The following is an 18,010-nucleotide window of genomic DNA, read 5'->3' on the forward strand; positions in this document are numbered from 1 at the left end:
CCCTGCCTTGAAAAACAAAAACAAACAAACAAAAGGCATGTTTCTCATCTTAGATGACTTGTATGCACACATTTAAATCCTACATAGTTAAATCACAAGAACCAGAGGTATTTGGAAAGTGTGTGTGTGAGAGAGAGGGAGAGAGGGAGATTTATTATAATGATTTAACATTATGTAATCATGGAAGTAGATTAAAAGTTTATGTGAGGCTATTGCTTTTATATATATCTTTTTATAAAAGAAAAAAGGACTTTTAAACTTGGTGTTTCTAGGAAAGAATTGTCACATTTAAATGAGTTCCATATAAATTGACATATTCCAAATATAGATTCCCTTGAAAAATGTCATAGTTGAATACAAGGTAGTAATTAATTGCCTTACTTTGAGTACTTAGTTTTTTTTTTTTAAAGTTCTTTTCACATTAGACCATTTTAATTGTTTTGGATCAAAGTTCTTTGACCTGATGAGTAGAAGAAGCAGCCTAGTTATAGCTGTTTTAGTGATGATTTTACAGTCTTTCTTTCTGTGTGATAGATCTTCCTTTCATAATTCTTTTGTATCACATTTGTAAGCGTTCGTACATGTAAATAGCTTTTGTTTGTTTGTTTTGGTTGTGTATGTGTGTGTGTATGCATGCACAGATCTTGAGACATCTTATTGGACTGGCCTGTAAATAATTGTACTATTTACTTTTTTTCCTGTCTATATTGGCAGAATTTGTCTGCACATTATTTATACTTATACAAGTACTGGTTGGAGATATTGAATGCAATCACACACATGTACATGGTGTGTGCATATGCAAGTCGGTGGCTCTTCATCTCATCCAGTATAAGCAGTCAGTACTAGATTAAAATAGAGATGCTGGGGGCGGGGCCATATAAAATAAACTGACAGGAAGTGAGCTAAGTAGAGGCTTTCTCTTTGACATGAATTGTGTTTTTGATTTAATCAGTTTGCATCCCTACTCTCCACCTTTTTAAATTTACAAATGTGTGTATGTGCTCTCCACCTTCCCCACCCCCCGCCAAGTTAAAATTAGAAAGTTCTCAAGTAAGGAAAGACAGAATGAAATGCTGAATGAGTGGCCCGCCAGGCATTACCAAAGAAAAACTGTTGTAGGGGAGGAAGAGGAAAGAACAGTTTGGTAAACTTCTCAGACTGCCGTTAACTAAAATACAGAATTTATGTAGGCATCTCAAAATAGGATAGAGGATGATAAGAGCACAATTGATTGGCCCATTAGGGCTTTCTAATAGGGAAAAATGCCATTAAATTTCCATAATTTTCGCTTCACTTCTCTTTGGCTCTGTGTGTGTGTGTGTGTGTGTTACAGTGACATAGTTTTCTGTATTCTCTCTAAGCACTGTTCACTAAAAAGGGGAATACTGGCTTATGTAATGTCTGCACAAGAGTAGAAAATAATCTAGGAGGCATACTTTTTGATGATTTTCCCTCAGTATCGGTAATGTATTTTTATTGATCTCTTCATAGTTTTGAGAATCAATTATGATCATTTACATTTCAGAGAAAAACAAAGCAGACAAATGCAAAAGAAATACTGGGCACAAAGACCAATCTCAAGGCTAGCTTTTTAGACTAGACCCTTGGCAGGGCGAGGGTCCAGCTCCTGTGTTTCATACCCACATGTCCCATTGTGGATGAGGGAACTGCAATCTACCGTTAGAATTCCTTGAATAGTCAATGAAAGAAAATCTGATTCATACTGGATCCAAAAAAATTGCTCCGTTGTGAGTTAACTTTCTTAGGAGAGAAAGGGTTTGGTTAGACCTTAGAGCAGTGGGTTTTAACCAGTGGATCCCAACCCCTGTGGTCAAATGACCTTTTCACAAGGGTTGCTTAAGACCGTCAGAAAACACAGATAATTACATTGTGATCAATAACAATAGCAAAATTTCAGTTATAAAGTAGCACTGAAAATTTTATGAGCTGGGTGTGGTGATGCACACCTTTAATCCCAGCACTCAGACGGCAGGTGGATCGATGTCGGTTCGAGGCCAGCCTGATCAACAAAGTGTGTCCAGGACAGCCAGGGTGACACAGAGAAACCCTTTCTTGACAAACCAAAGAGAAAATAATTTTATGATTGGGGGTTATCACAACATGAGGAACTGTATTAAATTGTTGCATTATTAGGAAGGTTGAGAACCACTGCCTTAGAGTGTTCTATTACCATTGTCCTAAATTGTTTGCTTGCCATTTCCTGGGGATATTGGGACCTTAAATGCAGGCAGGTGAGGCAAGTCGGCTAGTCTTCAATAATGTGTTACCGAATAGCAGAACACAAAGCATATTTTACCTAGTTCTGAAAGCTTAGAAAAGCAGTAAAATTGTTTTCTGTTAGATGTTCCTCATTGTGTTGGTTAAATTTAAATAGGGTAGAATTTTACTGTCTGCTCATCTGATGATTTTTACTTTGGTTAAGTAGATAAATTGAAGTTGTGAGCTAGTCTTGTTTTTAATAAAAATCTGGAAAGAATTTGAGCTATTAAATAGGCACCACAATTATAGTGACTTCTGCATATATATTTTGTAAAGAAAAGGCATTTGATAATGGAGATAACTAGAGCCACCAGAGTTAAATTTCAGTAAGTAATAAAGCGATTCAAATCCTGAAATTTGTGGCTGTTATGGAGTGTAGCATGAAAGATATAGTTTCTGAGTCTCAATTTCTGTTTATTTTGGAGGTAGATAAAGGCTTGAGGCTTTCATTAAAATTTATACTAACAGCCACAACACATAATTTTATTTTATGTATATGGGTATTTTGCCTGCATGTATAGCTGTACCATATGTGTGTGGTGCTCTCAGAGGCCAGAAGAGGATGTTGGAGTACTGGAACTGGAGATACAGATAGGTGTGAGCGGTTGTGTGGGTCCTGGGAATTGAACTCCAGTCCTTTGGAAGAGTAGCCAGTGTTTTTAACCACTGAGCTGTCTCTTCCGCCCCCATAATTTTTTAAAAACAAAACTAGTAATTCGACTAAATTTTATAACAGTGCAGCCATTAATATCATCTTATATATTAAAATAATGCCTTAAGTCTTATAACAAGGTTCTTTAGTATTAGTAGGAGGAACAAAAATATGCTGCCATTACACTGTTCTGCTGTGTTCGCGTTTAATATTTCTGTCACACTGGGGAGCCAGAAGGTATTGTTTTAAGAAGTATTATTTTGGAAACACTGTAAAAACACATGCTTAAGAAATGGAAACCCAGCTGGGAGGCAGAGGCAGGGGGATCACTGTTAGTTCAAGGCCAACTTGGTATACAAAGAGAGTTTAGCACAGCCAGGGCTACACAGAGAAACCTGTCTTAGAAAAGAAAGGAAGGAAGGAAGGAAGGAAGCCCAGTAGATTTTACTAGGAGAGAAGAGCGGAAGCAAGGGCAGTCCCCCTGCTCCAGTGCATATTTTACAGAGTGGACGCTTGTTCTGCTTTTCCCTAGGAGGACATCCTTATGAGAGTGGAAAAGAATGCTGGAGATAAGGAACTATCTTAGAGATCATGTGTCTTTTCAGGAAACAGCTTTAAATTGGAAATGGGTAATCAACATTGAGAGTTAATGTAGGGCACAGTGTGGTGGCTCACCCCTATCATCGTAGCACTTAGGAAGTGGAGGCAGAAGCATCAGAAATTGAAGACCATCCTAAGCTACATGGCGAGTTCTCTTTAAAAAATTAATAAATTGGGACAGGAAAGATGGCTGCACAGTTAAGATCACCAGCTGCTCACCAGTGTTTACATGGTGGCTTACAGTTGTCTGTAGTAACTTTAGTTCCAGGGGATCCAATACCCTCTTCTGGCCCCATGGGGCACTGTATGCATATGGTATACAGACATACATGCAGAGCCGTACATATAAAATTAATAAATAAAAAACAAGAGGGGTCAGAAAGATGCCTTTGGGGTTAAGAACATTTACTGCTCCTGTAGAGGACCTTGTTGTAGTTCCTAGCGCCTAATGGTGGCTCACAGACACCTGCAAATCTGATGCCGTCGCTGATCTCCATGTGTATCAGGCACTCATGTGGTGTACATATATACATGTAGGCAAGCATTCATACATAAAAAAGTTAGAATGTCTTAGGTACATCTTGATAAATGAGTGATTTCTTACATATTTCCCCCAGTACCTCAACATCCTGTTCATTTCTCTTGAGTAAAGTTCTTTTTTAAAGGTTCTTCCTTTATTCATTATTTATCATATTAATATCTCTCTCTCTCTTATACACACACACACACACACTCACTCTCCTTTTCATGGTGTGTTGTTAGCATGATGTGTGGATACAGGTTTTCCTGTGAACATACATATTCACGGGGAGGCCAGAGGGTTATATTTAGTGTCTTTCCTATCTTTCCAGATTTATTTAAGATTTTAAAAAATATTTGTATGAGTGTTTACTTACATGTATATGTGTATACTACATATTTTCGTGGTCCTTATGGGTGTCAGATCTCTTGGAACTGGAATAAGGCAGTTGGGGTGCTGCCATGTGGGGACTGGGAACTCTGCAAGAGCACTGGGCGTTCTTAACTGCCAAGGCAGCTCTCCAATCCCATCCAGTTTTATTTTTTGATGCAGTCTTTAGCTTTATCTAAATTTCATCAGTTTGGCCAGGGAGATTCAGCAATGGGGAATCCACCTCCTCCCATATTTTCAGGTTTATTCTCTTGTTAAGGGCTACTAGTTTGGTTTTTGATTAGCTATAAATTCCTGAGAGGAAGTGACCTAGACCTGTACATTTTATATATTAATTGTATAGTAGAAGTTGAAGCACCCATTGAATTAGTTACAAATATTTAATAATAACAGCATAAACATAATAAAGGAACTCGGTTTTCTATATCTAGTATTTGCCAGGAATAAGTAGCTATATGCACTCTGATCTAATTTTTAAGTATGAACTTGGTACTGTTAAGCATAGTGGTTGAGTGACCAGTATAAGGTAGGTCCCACAGACAGAAACTGGAAGCACTGCAAATTGAACCAGCATGATTCCAGAATTTCTGTCGTATACCATCATGTAACATTGTATGTCTTGTTGAGAGAAATAGTGCGTTAGATTGCTAATATTATAAGTTACAGTAATAACATTTTCTTACACCAGTACTCTATTATGAAAACACCCACATATAGAGAAAAGCTGAAAAATACACAGCTAACATCCATGTTTATATCCATTTTCTTAACTACCCTGCATCTACCTTTTGCTGCATTTCAGACACTTGACAACATGCAACCTTATTCTTAACACTGAAGCTTAGGTCATTACTGGAGTTGTGTTTTGTTTTTCTTTTTTCCTGTAAAGCCAGCTTGGTTCCCACCCAGCTGGTGTTGCTTTGTAAGGTACTGGATAGTGAATACTGACCCATATGATGGATTTGCAATTGGCTGACAATATTGGGAGGTGATAGAAGCTGGGGGATGGGCTAGTTGGAGGAAGTAGGTCACCAGGAGTGCTCTGGAACACTGATTTTTCTGTCCCCTTGTCACTGAGTTGAACAGTCTTCTCTGCTGCATGCCCTTGTAGCAATATAAGCCAAGCATGGTTTGAAGTCCTTTAAACCATTAGCCAAAATAAATTGTTTCCTTTCCTGTTTTCTTGGGTATTTTAAACTATGTGTGTAACTTAGTGTTAGAATGGCTCCGTGGCGTGCTGGCGGCCCTCGGTTTGATGATTGCTGTGAGAAGGGCCAGGAGAGTTCTCATCTGCAGCACCATAACAGACACAGGAAGGCAGAACGAGCCTTAAAGTCTGAAGCTAACATTTCTGTCTGGTCAACTTGGGGACTGCTGTATCATTTTAAACTTGTTCTTTCTCGGGAAACTAGTTAGCATCTTACAGATTCTTTGTCAGGGAGAGCTATTGTGACTAGCACAGCTAGGTAGGACTTTGTGTCAGACAGACCTCTCTTGTTCTGGCTTTGTTTGTTTGTTTGGGGTTTTGTTGCTGTTCTTTTTCTTTTTCTTTCTTTTTTTTTTTTTTTTTTGAGACAGAGTTTCTCTGTGTTTCCTTGGCTGTTCTGGACCAGGCTGGCCTAGAACTCAGAGATCCGCCTGCTTCTGCTGGGATTACAGGCATGTACCACCACACCCAGCTGTATCAGGGTGTTTTGTAAGTACTGGGCTCAGAGTCTTGCATATGCTAGACACACATTCAACCACTGAGCTATGGGACACATTTTTCAGTTTGAGGTCATAGGGCTGGATATGGCCGTGCATGCCTATAGTCTTAGCATGGGAGGCAGAAGCAGGCAGGTTGATCTCTGAATTAGAACACAATGACACCCTGTCTCAAAAAGTAACTAAGTCACAAATAACACACACTCCTAATATAGAAGTGGGTTTCCATACGTACTGGGCACCCTGTGTATGTGTGAGGAACACATAATGTGAGATGTGGTAAGGAAGAAATGAAGAAAGTCCTAGCTCACTCGTGTAGACTTTCTGGGTCCATAGGGCACGAACCAGTGGGCTGCTCATCAAGAACTGACACGAAGAATAAGTCTGCTGATTTTCCAAAGCGCCCTTGGTGGCTCCATCTCACACTTTTTCTTATTGTTTCTACATCTGACTCCATTTACTTAGACTTTTGCATTCAAGTCTTCCCTGTGAATTGGCGTTCCTCTTCTGTTCTGATTGACTGCTTTGAGATGGCATCTTGCTGTGCTGCTCATGCTTCTAACTTTTTCTTCAGCATTCACAGTCCTGGCTTTCCCCGGCACCTGACCAAAACCTGTTTCCGTTTGTTTGTTTTGCTTTCACCAGATGAAAGCTGTTAGTTTTGTTTTTGTTTTTGTTTTAGTCAATAGGAAGAGCAAGGCAACAACTATTTTATTGTTGGTCAATGCTGCCTGATCCTTAATTATGAATTACTTAAAACACTCTAGAATCTGGTTTAATCTTTGTAACCATGCATAACACTGTTTATTAATTTCTAAAGGTTCTTGAGGTCTATGAAGCATATTCTGGTCCTTTTGGGTTAAAAATCTTTGCTTTTAAATCATCTTAAATCCAATTTATCTATTCTTCACAATATTTATTATACCGTGTTTTGATTCTATAGAATTAGGCTCTATGTAAATAATAACCAAATTGGGTTTGTTTGTTTGCTTGTTTAAGTTCTAGGTACCATCCAGTTGGTTTTCCTTTATTTGACAGCTAAGACTTTGGGGAGGCAGAGGCAGCCTTCACACATGCTAGGCAAGTGCTGTATCCTGATGGGAAATAGTCCCATCACTGCTGTCCCCCCGACCCCGCCCCGAGACAGGGTTTCTCTCTGGAACTGCCTTGGCTATCCTGGAACTCACTCTGAAGACCAGGCTGGCCTCAAACTCACAGGGATCTACTTACCTTTTCCTCCTGAATACTGAGATTGAAGGCATGCACCACCACCACCACCACTCGGCAATAATTTTTTTTTCACAAGAATTTTTTGGCCCCCAAAATGGCAAAACAGATTAGTTAATATAGATGGCTATTGATTCTTTTTCTTTAAAGACAGGGTTTCTCTGTGTAGCCCTGCTGTCCTGGACTCACTTTGTAGACCAGGCTGACCTTGAACTCACAGAGATCCACCTGCCTCTGCCTCCCAAGTGCTGGGATTAAAGGCGTGTGCCACTGTGCCCAGCTGGCTATTGATTCTTACCTCATCCTTTTTTTTTTTTTTTAAAAGAAAAAGCAACCTGGAGCTTTGGTTAAAACCGAACTTTAACGATAAATACCAGAGTCAAATATGCTCCAAGCACAATTGTGAATGATGGTGTAGTGTAGTTTATTCTTACCTGTTCTTCTGGTTAAAGTCTCTTGAAATTTGTAAAAAGGCATTGAGAATGTTTTAAAATACAGTTCCCACGAAAGAGATGAGTCACTAGCCTTTGCCAGTTAGAGTTGTTCACAGGTGCTTCTCAATGCTGATTTCCTGCAGAGTCTTTTGAGGCCTTGGCTTTGTTGCCAGACTGGGTGGGGTGGGGGCACAGAGAGAGAAGGTAGGGCGTCATTTATGGGCTTGCAGGTTAAGATTCTTCATTATACTTGCCTTGGAGATTTCTTATCCTCTGTTTTTTTAGATAGTGGAAGGGAGGTTGAAGATTTGTTTACAAGTTTTCTGCAACAGCTGTGAAGAGGAAGGTCAAACTGGCATGGGGGAAAGATGTTTAGAATAGTTACACTTTCTCTCTTTTCTTTCTCTGTAAAGGTAATTTGTAGTACGCTTTGTCCAAGGAGAGACTTGCACCTAGTTGGTCAGACACATTTTTATAAAAGGAGTATGAGAACCACTTTGTATAACCTAGATAGAAACAGCTTCTTTGTACTTCAGTGGGAATGTGGACATTCTGCGGTTATCCAGGAATCTTAACACAGTAGAGAAGTCAGGTGTAACCACATGGGGACTTTAAGATTAAAATATAAGAGAACTATATTAATAAGCTCTATTTTTAGCTCCATAAAATATGGGAATTTGCTCTTTTTATAAAATGTAAAATCACCATTACTGATGCTAGCTAGTGTCAACACAATTATTCTTAATATAAAAGTGTGTGCTGTGATTCCTTCCTTCCCTCAGTAGTTAATTGGGTTTCTGTCATAAGAACAGTGTATTGGGAAGGAGGGGCATGCATGTGTATGTGGAACACACACACACACACACAAGCGCGCGCGCGCGGCAGAAGCAGCTGTGGGATTGTCCTTTTCTACCACTCTGCTTTTGTGGCTTCTATAGCTAGTGGGTTTTGGTTAGACTGACAGCCAGCAAGCCCAAGTGGTCCTCTCGTCCCACTTTTAGTGCTGGGGTTACAGGTGTGTAACATGCTTGGCTTATTACATGGGTGCTGGGATCTAAACTCAGGTCCTTGTGGTGGATGCACTCTAAGTGCCATCTTTGTCAGCCTTGGCGCTGGATAGGCAGGAGGTTCAAACAAGAACTGTGAGTCATTCGTGGCAGGTGGGATCTAGAAGGCAAGATATTTCTGCCCTCACTCTGCCTAGGCATAGCATTCTGTCAGAGGGTATTCAACCCAAACAAAAGTCATGTAGTACATCCTGCTGTCCTAAATGGTTAGCATCTATGGACTCAGGAGTGGTATGCAAGATGATCTGGCATTTATCCACTGAAGTGGAGACCAAGTTTCAGTTTATTAAGTCCAGGTACCAGCATTGCTGTTTCAGGTTGTCTGTGGTACCTGAAGCATTGAGAGGAACAGCCCACCCTTTGGCCTGTGAGCCTTACTTTCTACAAGTAGTGATTGGCGTGGTGACTTTACTGTGGTTTGTTGTGTGCACGCGCCCCCCCCCCCCCCATTTTGCCTCTGTGAATAAAGACAGGTAATGATTAACAGACACATTTGATATTGAAAAGCAGCATGGTACAGAACAGCTGCTCACTTAACTTCTGTCACGAATGCTGTTCAGGTTTTTTCCTGTCAACACTTGTAGATTTCAAGGGAAAATTATAAACAAAGGAGACATTTGTTTTTGTTTTTTGTTTTATAGTATACACAATTTTAATAACAAAATTTTCCTGTACACTATATTATGGTCCCGCCACCCCAATTCCTTGTCTAATAGTATTTTCTTCCTGTCCCCCCAACAACCCCTACCCCCCTGGCTCTTAAAGGTAATTAAACAAATGTGTTTGGACTGTACTTTGAGTTTCCAGTCTTAATATCCATAGGTTCACCAAACATTCCATGTGTCATACTGATTTTAAAAACTCAAGGAGGAAAAGATAAGTAGAAGGAGTTGGGAACTCCTGCTATAGCAGATGAAGCCTTGAGTGGTCGTTTTCTGGCTTTGGCGTTATTCAAGCACAATGACTGCCCCAGGGAATCTACAGAGGGCACATTTTTTTTTTTTTAATAACTTTTTTTTTCTGATTCGATCACGTTAGCTGAGAACATGTGAAATGTATGTTCCAAGCAGACTTAGGATAGTGCTGCCACTGAACTGCTGTACTAGGAAAATTATCATGTAAATTACCTGTTAAAACACTCCTAAAAATTATCTATCTGTTTATCTACATATATATATACATATATGTGAGAGAGAGAGAGAGAGAGAGAGAGAGAGAGAGAGAGAGAGAGAGATTGAGATTTTAGCCCCACCCCCTACATAGCTATGTGTGGGAAGTATGACTTAGGAGATTATAAACTATTTCATATTTCAGAATTCAGACTAGAGCTACATAGAGCTTGCTTTTATTGGAAAGATGGAGTCTAGCATTATAATAAGCAGATGGATTTTAATAATTAGTGAGTAGAATTAGGGAGTTTAGTCAAGTCCATTCATTGAATTGCTTCAAAAATTAACTTAGACTCATTAAGAAATTACATGTGGCAATATTTTTTTTTGGCTTAAAAATTAGTGTCTGCATTTTGATGCCGGCGGTATGAGTTTTATATGGATTTTCAGATTTACCAGTCTGCTCTCTTTGCAGAAAGGTAAGCTTGAATAGAGATAAGTAACAGGAGTTGTAAGCTAGCTCGTATTTCCTAGGTAGATGTTTCATTTTTCTGAGAGATTTTTCCGACTTGTGGTGGTCATTTTCCACTATCCTTTAAAATGGGGAGAAGGGAAGTTGCGTGGTAATGTTCAGAGAATAAAATCCTACCTCAAAGCCCTCACAGTTAATGACTAGGACCTGCATATGGTTTTGCTGTGAGACAGTTCTCTGACTGGTTGGTAGCACAGATCCTGCAATACAAATACATATCAACTAAATGGAACCTTGTTTTCTTTAGACAATTTGAAATGGCAATTTGTGCTTTAAGTGAGAAGGAAAATACCTGCTTGGCACTACTGTTACCAAAAACGTGGAAGGAAAAAAAAAAAATAAATGCGCTTCCCCCAATAGTAATGTCTCAGTGGCCTTTGCACTGCTCTTCCTCAGGTCTAAAAGGCTTGCTCTGCTAAATAGTCTACTTTACTAGCTATATTTTTTAGGATTAATTGGAGTTCCTAGTTAATATTTCCTACTTTGGAATTCACAGTTTGAATTAATTTTGGTTGTAATTTGAAATGATAAAAAACACCCATCCCTTAGAGCCAATGGAGTCTTGTGTGCTCAAAGCTATATTTTGAACTAGCGTCTATCACCTGACAAATGGCAGTGGTCACCATGATAAATGAGTTGGTAAATTCTAGCCCACGGAGCTCATTTGTAATCCGGCTTCTGATGCAGCCCCTCTGTGGGGAGGCAGTATGCTGTGCTCAGTGCCGGAAAACCAGCATCTGTCTCAGCTCAGACAAGCCTAGTGCCTGCTTTCTCAGGAGATGAAATCTTGCCACTCAAGATCAACTGAATTGAACTGCTCTGAGGCTTTGCCAAACTAATCTACCCACCTTCAAAAAATAGAAAGAGCATATTTTCACTGTAACCTGAATATTGTCTGCTTTTTGCTAACAGATTTGAAAGTGGGTATCTTTTTCAGTGCTAAAGGAAGAAAATTATGATTGAATCTAGATCTGTAGTAACATTTTCAATTCAATCCTGGGGAGAAAATAAGTTACTTTCTTTAATGACTTACATATTTTTCCATATAAAAATGCTTGGGTTTTTACTTGATTCTGAAATCAAAGTAATCATTTATTTTCAGTTTCCTCCTATATGTAGAGCCTTCTTTGTAGAACATTTCTATGTGAATTGGTAACTTGAGTCTAAATCCCCAATATGCTATCTTTTGCCTTAAAGAAGCCAGAATTGAACACTTGTGGTTCTTCTCTTCATGAAAAATGTGGCATCATTATCATTTGTCACCATGCTCAGGGCGCTCATATTTACACTGAAGAGCCTCCCTTTCATATCAGACCAGTCCCTGAGCATTGCTTATTTGGTGCAAATTGTACAGAATCACATTTGCTGCCTAGTAACTTCCACCAGCCCAGGAGTCAGCCTTCCCGACTCTCTCCCTGCTTGTTACCCCCTCCCTTTCATGCTGCCTTCACGTACTGCTGTGTGGCTGCAGGGGCCTGTATCAAGTTCTGCCTTAAAATTTGCCTCAGAAATAGGTTGGTCCTGTCTCAGAAGGAGCTAGTAATATAAATATGTATCTTTATTAAAGGGAAAGCTTTAACATCATATTTTGAAAGTATTTTTTGTGGTTTTTAAATATATATAACAAGAATCAGGGTTAGGCACCTTTAGTAGCCAATTATTTTTAATTTGGGTTTTTGAGGTTTAGAGATCAGAAGAAGGCAGAAGGAAGAGGCTCATACAGTTTGTCAAGGCATCTTTAATCAAGAGAGGGGATGTATTTCAGCGTAGATGGGAGTATGTCAGGATTGTCAAGTTGACTCAGTTTTTCTCTTTCCCAAATGCAAATTTTCACACAAGTATAGGATTTAGTAAGTTAATTAGTAAAATGGTAATTTAGTACTAGTTTAAAATAATAATAATCTAAATGCCACAAAAAACCAGCATAGCCATTATAAGTCAGACTAGAGTTGTATAAGAAGTCAGTGTAGTTATTTAGTATTGATTTATCATAATGAGACCTTTTTATAATTGCTTGGACTTATTGTTGAGATATATTAAAGAGTCACCCGGTTTTATTAGAGTTTATATAAAAGGTGCTGGTTTCATGATGTAACTTAGATAATATTTATTAAACCAGGCCAAACTCTGAAAGAATAACATTTAATATTTACCAGTCTTAAGCACACATGTAAGTCTACTTCTCATACTGGCAGTAAATTATAGTTTGAGTAAATACCACATTGTCTTACAAGAGAACTTTGCCGTCTCCTTCTAACTAGGAAGCAAGTTGTGGTCCATGGGATGGAGAATAATAATCAAACAGGTTTTCATCCCTACCTGTATTTGTTTAGTAGCTTCTTTCGGAACTGTTTTCAGTAGAAAAAAAATAATAACATATGGAGACCTTAGTGTAAATGTTTACATACAATTGTATATAATTACATACATGAAATGTTTTATATTGAAGTAAGCATTTAGACTTTCCAACAAGAGTGCAAATTAATATGAGCATTGCTTCATTTAACACTTAAAATATGTTTTCATTAAAAAAATTAAAAATACTTCAACACTTCAAAAACTCAAGTCTCCACTTGGTTTGGAAAATTAGGCTTAATGTCACCATTGGTAAAAATTAGATATGTATTTTAGCCCCTACTATGTAAAATAGGTTACTTATCTGGTGGGATTTTTGATGATGAGTAGATATTATACTTCACATTCTTTGTATGGCAGCTGCTGACACTTGCACTGTCCATAACCATTAATGATGATGAAAGGTCCTTCGTGGGTGGGTTCATACTCGTTATACGGTCCTTGGTCTGACATGTTTGACATATGGAGTCGTGTTTGGGATCGGAGCTGCCTGTGATTCTGAATCACTGAGCACTGCCTAATTCTTCTTAAAGTAGGAGGGCAGCACTTCCTGGAAATGAACACTATAAAAATAATAAAAAAGAAAGAAAACAATAAAGCCATTGTTCCTGTAATTACTCGCTGAGTAAAGATGGCATTGTCTGGTTCAGGAAAGTGTTCTTCTGTAGTAACTGCCATGCCTGCAGTAGTTGGAGTTTCTTTGTCTCCTACATGGTAACTTGATGAGCTTATTCTTTTTGTATATTCAATGGTTGGATCTCTATAAGTTGTGGCCACAGCAGTGACAGTGGTTGATGAATTCCAGCAGAGCTGAAACCCGTGGACTGCATCTAGAATATCCTCTCCTTGGGTGTGGTCAGGGCTGTGGCATAGGATGGAATGCTCCCACCGACCTTGGAAACTGCCCAGCCAGGAGGCTAGAGCACATACTCGGGGGCTGCATTCCCACAGATTGCCAGAGAGGCCAACGGTTGTGAGGGATCTCAGGGAGTTTAAGATTTTGGAATCAAGACTGTTTAACTTGTTGTTATCCATGAGGAGTATTTTAAGATTAGGCATCGTTTCAAACACTGTGAAGTCGATGGCTTTGATTTCGTTTCCAGTTAGGTCTAGCTTTTCTAAAGAGCTCCAGGTCCACTCCATCCCACACGTCAAGTTGCTGATTTTGTTCCATTGTAAGAAGAGTGTGTGCAGACTGCTTAGCCGGAGGAAATGAGCAAAATTAATCTTTGTCAGCTGGTTGTGCTCTAGATGAAGCTCTCTCAGTTTGATTAATCCTGCAAATCCATTGCGAGCCAAACTTCGCAAACGGTTTGTGCTCAAATCCAGAAACTCTAGACTACGACAGTCCCAGAACAGGCGTACTGGGATAGTCCGCAGGGAGTTGGACCGCAAATGCAACGTCTGCAGCTTCCGAAGGCCGTAGAAGAGCTCAGGATGCAGAGATGACAGCTGATTAAAAGACAGGTCCAAATTTTGGAGGTTAATCAGTTGGGTAAAAGTTGTGTTTGGCAAGTAAAATATTTTGTTGGAACTTAAGATTAACTCCTTAAGTTTATATAGTCCTTGGAAAGCATCTTCTTTTACTGTTGAAATTTGATTGTGATCTAAGTGGAGCCAGGTGAGTTGACTGAAGCTGGCAAATTGATCTCTTTCAAGCGCTGTGATGTGATTGTGCCTCAGGGACAGGCCCAGAGAACCCTTGTCTGTGGCGTTTGGCACTGAGTGGAAGCCCTGAGAGTCGCAGTAGAATAGCAGCTTCTCACAGCGGCATTTAGGTGGACACGCCATACCCAGGGCAGGCAGCATTTTTAAAACCACACTCATTGCATATATTGCTGCCAGCATAGGGGCCCCTAATGGCCACTTGAAATGTAAGCCTGCAGAATATAATGTAAGGAAAACAAGAAGACAGGACATGTTTCAGCAGAACACAGGGGCTGTTAAAAACAACAACAGAATGTAACATTATAACGAAAGATCTCACTGCATATAACATTTTTCATTTACTGCAGAAAATTAACCTTGTTTGTAAACTGAAACACAACTTAAACCATGTAGAAGAGAGATTAAAACATGTCCCTTTCCTTAGTGTTAGATGCCTTGACATAAATCTTAAAATCCAAAACCAAGTGATTTGCATCATAAAATGCAATTCACTGGCTTATTTTATAAAAGCGTGATCCCTGTTTGATTATGAGCCATAGAAATGAATAGACTTACCCATTCTTCTGAGCACATTGGAGGCTGCATTCAGTCGAGGTTGTCAGACTCAACGCAGTGAGTCTGTAAAAGGCTCTAACATGCAGGAGCCTCTGACCAGTTTCCTGTTTTCTGTGTCCCAGGCTTTCCAAGTAAAATTCAAATTTGTCAGGGTGAATGGGTTGTTCCTTAGGATATTCCCCTGGATAGCATCGGTTTCATTTTCTGTGGTGCTCTGATCCCCTAAATCAGCTTTGATTATAAGTTAATAATTTCCCCCTCCTCTGATTACTGCCGATCACCGGAGCTTCAGGCTTTTCTTTCCGCAGCTGTTAGTTCTCTCGGTCTTAACTTGTTGATGGCAGATGGGCGGCTTGTTGCAGAGAAGAGCTTCTGGAGCAGCCTGAGTGCATTTACTGAAAAGCTTTTTCCGAGAAACGGCACAAGAATGGATTTGCTTATGTGCTGCGACCACACAGAACTGTATATAGGCTGACGTCACCCGGTGACGTGTCTTTTGTTTGGGTTTTCCAGAAGCTTTACTGTTAAAAAGCACTGTGCTTTGTAACAGTGTCAGGGTCGTTACAAGACCCCCTGTTTACAATAAATTGAGAAAGAAGAACTCCTGATTTGAGAATTTGGTATTCCTTCAGTGTAGGAAGCAACAATGAGGTTGTAATAAATGCTGCATTCAAGAAGACCCGCCTGAACAGTGAGTTGGACTAGCAGAGTGATGGTTTTTAATGCGTGTGAGAGCTAGTGTTAGACTGCCGCTTCTGCATAGAGATCATGTAAATGGGCAGGATTGATTTATGAAGTGCTGATTTAATGCCCGCCTATGCACGGTACGCCTCTGCTCTGCTAGTTTGGAAAGCGACTCAATTGCCTTGTTGTCATGCTTGGTAAAAAGCAAAGTATGGCTGACTGTGTTGGTAAACTAAGTGGGCTTAGTTTCTTTCTTATTAAGAGCTTAATATTATAAAGCAGAACAAAGAGGGGTAGCTTCCAAAAGAAACCATTTTGGCTTTTTTCTCTTCATTGAGAATTTCAAGGGAACTGTAGTCCCTTTCGGTTTATTACATAACAGTGTTTTATTACCACACTGATTGGAAAACAGTGCTGAGTTGATCTTTGGATGTCCTACCAGAAGAGAGGAGCAGACTGACACCATCGGTTTCATACACGTGACCCAGATGTTAACAGTGGAACAGAGACAATTTTGAACAACTATTGTCGTGTGCCTGGGTCCTGACACAGCCTTCAGGAGCTCTGCTTCAGCATCTCACCTCTTCTCTTTAACTAAAAGCTGCAGTTGCTGCTGAGATTGGGGTGCTGTAACACGCTGTCTCTCACTGACAGACTCACGAACTGGCTTTGAGTCTCATACCAGCTCTTGTTGAATTACTCTCATAAATATGAAAGGGCATTTATATTGGAGCAGGATTGTGTTTTGGTTGTTTGTGCTCGACAACTCTAGCTCCTCCCTGTTAGATAACTTTTCAGACATGAATGTTTATGGCTAGTGTTATATAAATGCATGAATCAGGGATATATTTTCAGACCAGACTAAGGAACTGCCTTTTACACATCTTTGTCTTGTGATCTGGCTGCATGAACTTATTTTCCCCATACCATAACCAATTACCCTTAATGAGTCATTTCAAACCTGAGAGCAGAAATCTCAAAGAGGTTCACGATGTCTATGAAACAAGCACATCACTGGCCTGTGATATTGTGAGGACTTGATTCTAAGTGAATTCTAAGAAGTCAGTATCTAAAGAGATACAATTTCTGTATTGGAATATGGGTAGTCTGGTAATGACCAGAAGACTCCAAGGTCCTTTGTTGAGAGTCATGTATAAAGTTTTCTGGAATCTAGTAATGCAAATATGCATTTTTAAAAAGTTTTTCTAAATGACCCTAAGATGGGTTGGGAGGAGTTTTGTTGAGGCAATGACTCTGCCTAGAGAGGACAAGAGAGAAGGTGGCAGCAGCTCCACAGGGGTCAGGAAAGAATTCAGAGCACACTGCACATCTGACACCCATGAAGGGGGAAGAGGGAAGGCTGTAGAGACACGGCAGACGGTGCGCTACAGTTCCGATGCCAAGTTGAAGTTACATCCCCAGGAATGAGCTTTACTATCACGTGTGCCACCATGGTACTGACTCTGAGGCACACTGTTTCATTGACCTTGATTCTTCCTGTAAAAGCTTTTTGTACTCTTACAGTTTCTTAACCTAGGTGTTTGTGTAGATGGGATTGTGAACATCATTTGTTGATTTTTCTGTGGATAAATTTTAATCAGACCCTACTGAATCTGTGAGCATAAGTTTCATAGACACTGTTTACTATGAGCCCTAAAAGTTGGAAGGCGGAGAGATCAACTGATGGTTTGTGGGGGTGGTGGGGGTGGCGGTGGTGGGGTGGGGGGCCCAGGGGTGAGGGCGGCGGTGGTGGGGTGGAGGGTGTCAGGGGTGGGGGATGCGGTGGTGGGTGGGGGGTCCAGGGGTGGGGGTGGTGGTGGTGGTGGTAGTGGCGACGGCGGGGGTGGGGGTGGTTGCCTTCTACACCAGCACAGTATTAATTGAAAGGAAGCCCTTAGAACATTGTCAGTGTCTTATTGAAGTCCTCCATACTCTCACAAGTAACTGCCTTAGTTGTTTGGATGGAAAGAGCATGTGAGCCAGTTGTTAGAAAGGAGTTGTATGTAAAATTGAGAAGAGTGTTTGAAATGAACTGAATTGAAAGGTGTTTCCTTACTCTTAAACTCTTAGTTTAAACTCTTAAATTCTTAAGTTCCTTTCTGATTTCCAGTCTGCTTGACCTCCTTTTATGTACTAGTGAATTGAACTTATTCAAATTATATTACTACCTATTGATGTACCTGGTGAACTGAAACTATTCAAATTATATTATCTCTGTCTTTACATCAGC

At 39.9% G+C, this 18,010-nt stretch overlaps 2 protein-coding genes across 2 annotated transcripts in view; one reads left to right on the forward strand and one right to left on the reverse strand.

Moving 5' to 3' along the window:
• Ctnna1 (catenin alpha 1) overlaps positions 1 to 18,010 on the forward strand; it is a 122,651-nt gene that overhangs the window by 68,521 nt on the left and 36,120 nt on the right. The gene's annotated exons all lie outside the window — the stretch shown is intronic.
• On the reverse strand, positions 10,966 to 16,089 carry Lrrtm2 (leucine rich repeat transmembrane neuronal 2). The gene is made up of 2 exons (XM_051163269.1): positions 15,097 to 16,089; positions 10,966 to 14,753 (listed from the first exon to the last, which is right to left on the reverse strand). The coding sequence occupies exons 1-2, from the start codon at positions 15,098 to 15,100 to the stop codon at positions 13,207 to 13,209; spliced, it is 1,551 nt and encodes a 516-aa protein (XP_051019226.1). The 5' UTR covers positions 15,101 to 16,089; the 3' UTR covers positions 10,966 to 13,206.

Source organism: Acomys russatus, chromosome 20 (genome assembly GCF_903995435.1).
Source record: "Acomys russatus chromosome 20, mAcoRus1.1, whole genome shotgun sequence".
NCBI classification, from domain to species: Eukaryota; Metazoa; Chordata; class Mammalia; order Rodentia; family Muridae; genus Acomys; species Acomys russatus.